At 48.2% G+C, this 872-nt stretch overlaps 1 protein-coding gene across 1 annotated transcript; it reads right to left on the bottom strand.

Annotated features, from left to right (window-relative positions):
• Positions 1-252: 252 nt before the first annotated feature.
• Positions 253-872, bottom strand: LOC132624611 (protein MAIN-LIKE 1-like). The gene is made up of 2 exons (XM_060339365.1): positions 348-872; positions 253-258 (listed from the first exon to the last, which is right to left on the bottom strand). The coding sequence occupies exons 1-2, from the start codon at positions 870-872 to the stop codon at positions 253-255; spliced, it is 531 nt and encodes a 176-aa protein (XP_060195348.1).

Below are 872 nucleotides of genomic sequence, written 5' to 3'. Positions count from 1 at the left end.
TATATGGCTACTTTTATCCTAAATTTCCGAATTCTTAATATGTTCAGCAACAAAAGGGACGGTATAGGATAAAATAGAATCCGGATCAATTAACACACACATATCATAGAAAATGCCGAAAGAGTACCTGTGGCCACGTCTGCGGAAGGCTCAGGGTCCTGTCGTCCTGTCAATGCATATAGGCGATGCGGAGGACCGGCGGCTAGAAGCGAGTATAGAGGGGGGCAGGCACAGGAGCAATCTAATCCACACTCATATCTGTCATAGTCATCAAAAAAATTATTTATCAGTCGTCGTTTCGAAAAAATATATTTAGTGTTTTAGCTACACACACTTAAATATATTACCTGAAGAAGAGGGCTAAATGCAGCGACCTCAAGCCTCTCGCCCATAGAGGCTCGATCAAATCCTCTGTACATGTAAGCCATGACAGCTGCGCCCCAACTATAACATCCCAGCTGGTCTAGGTCCTCAATAAAAAGTAGATACCTAATGCTCATATCCGCACCCGAAGTGTTCGGGAGCGTGATGCCCCCGAATATGATGAGAAGATATAAGCGAGCAGGTTGGTCAACATCAGCCTGATGCGACGCCTCGTCAATCAGACCCTGCAGATCTATGAGGCGCAAGTTAGCATGGAGGGAGGACCGCAACAACCGACTCCGTCCACCCATATCCCTCTGCAGAGGCTCGAAACCAGTGAGCCTAGCCAACTTCTGGCGATACGGCAGCATCTCCGGAGGCTCCACTCTATACAATGCCTGTCCATCAATCTGTAGACCATAAATCACCTCGACATCCTGCAGGGTGATGGTAGCCTCGCCAGTGCGGAGATGAAATGTATGGGTCTCCGGTCGCCAGCGCTCAATCAT

This window comes from Lycium barbarum, chromosome 12 (genome assembly GCF_019175385.1).
Source record: "Lycium barbarum isolate Lr01 chromosome 12, ASM1917538v2, whole genome shotgun sequence".
Lineage (NCBI taxonomy): Eukaryota > Viridiplantae > Streptophyta > Magnoliopsida > Solanales > Solanaceae > Lycium > Lycium barbarum.
The sequence above is the reverse complement of the archived record's forward strand: the minus strand, read 5'-3'. Positions and strand labels throughout refer to the sequence as shown.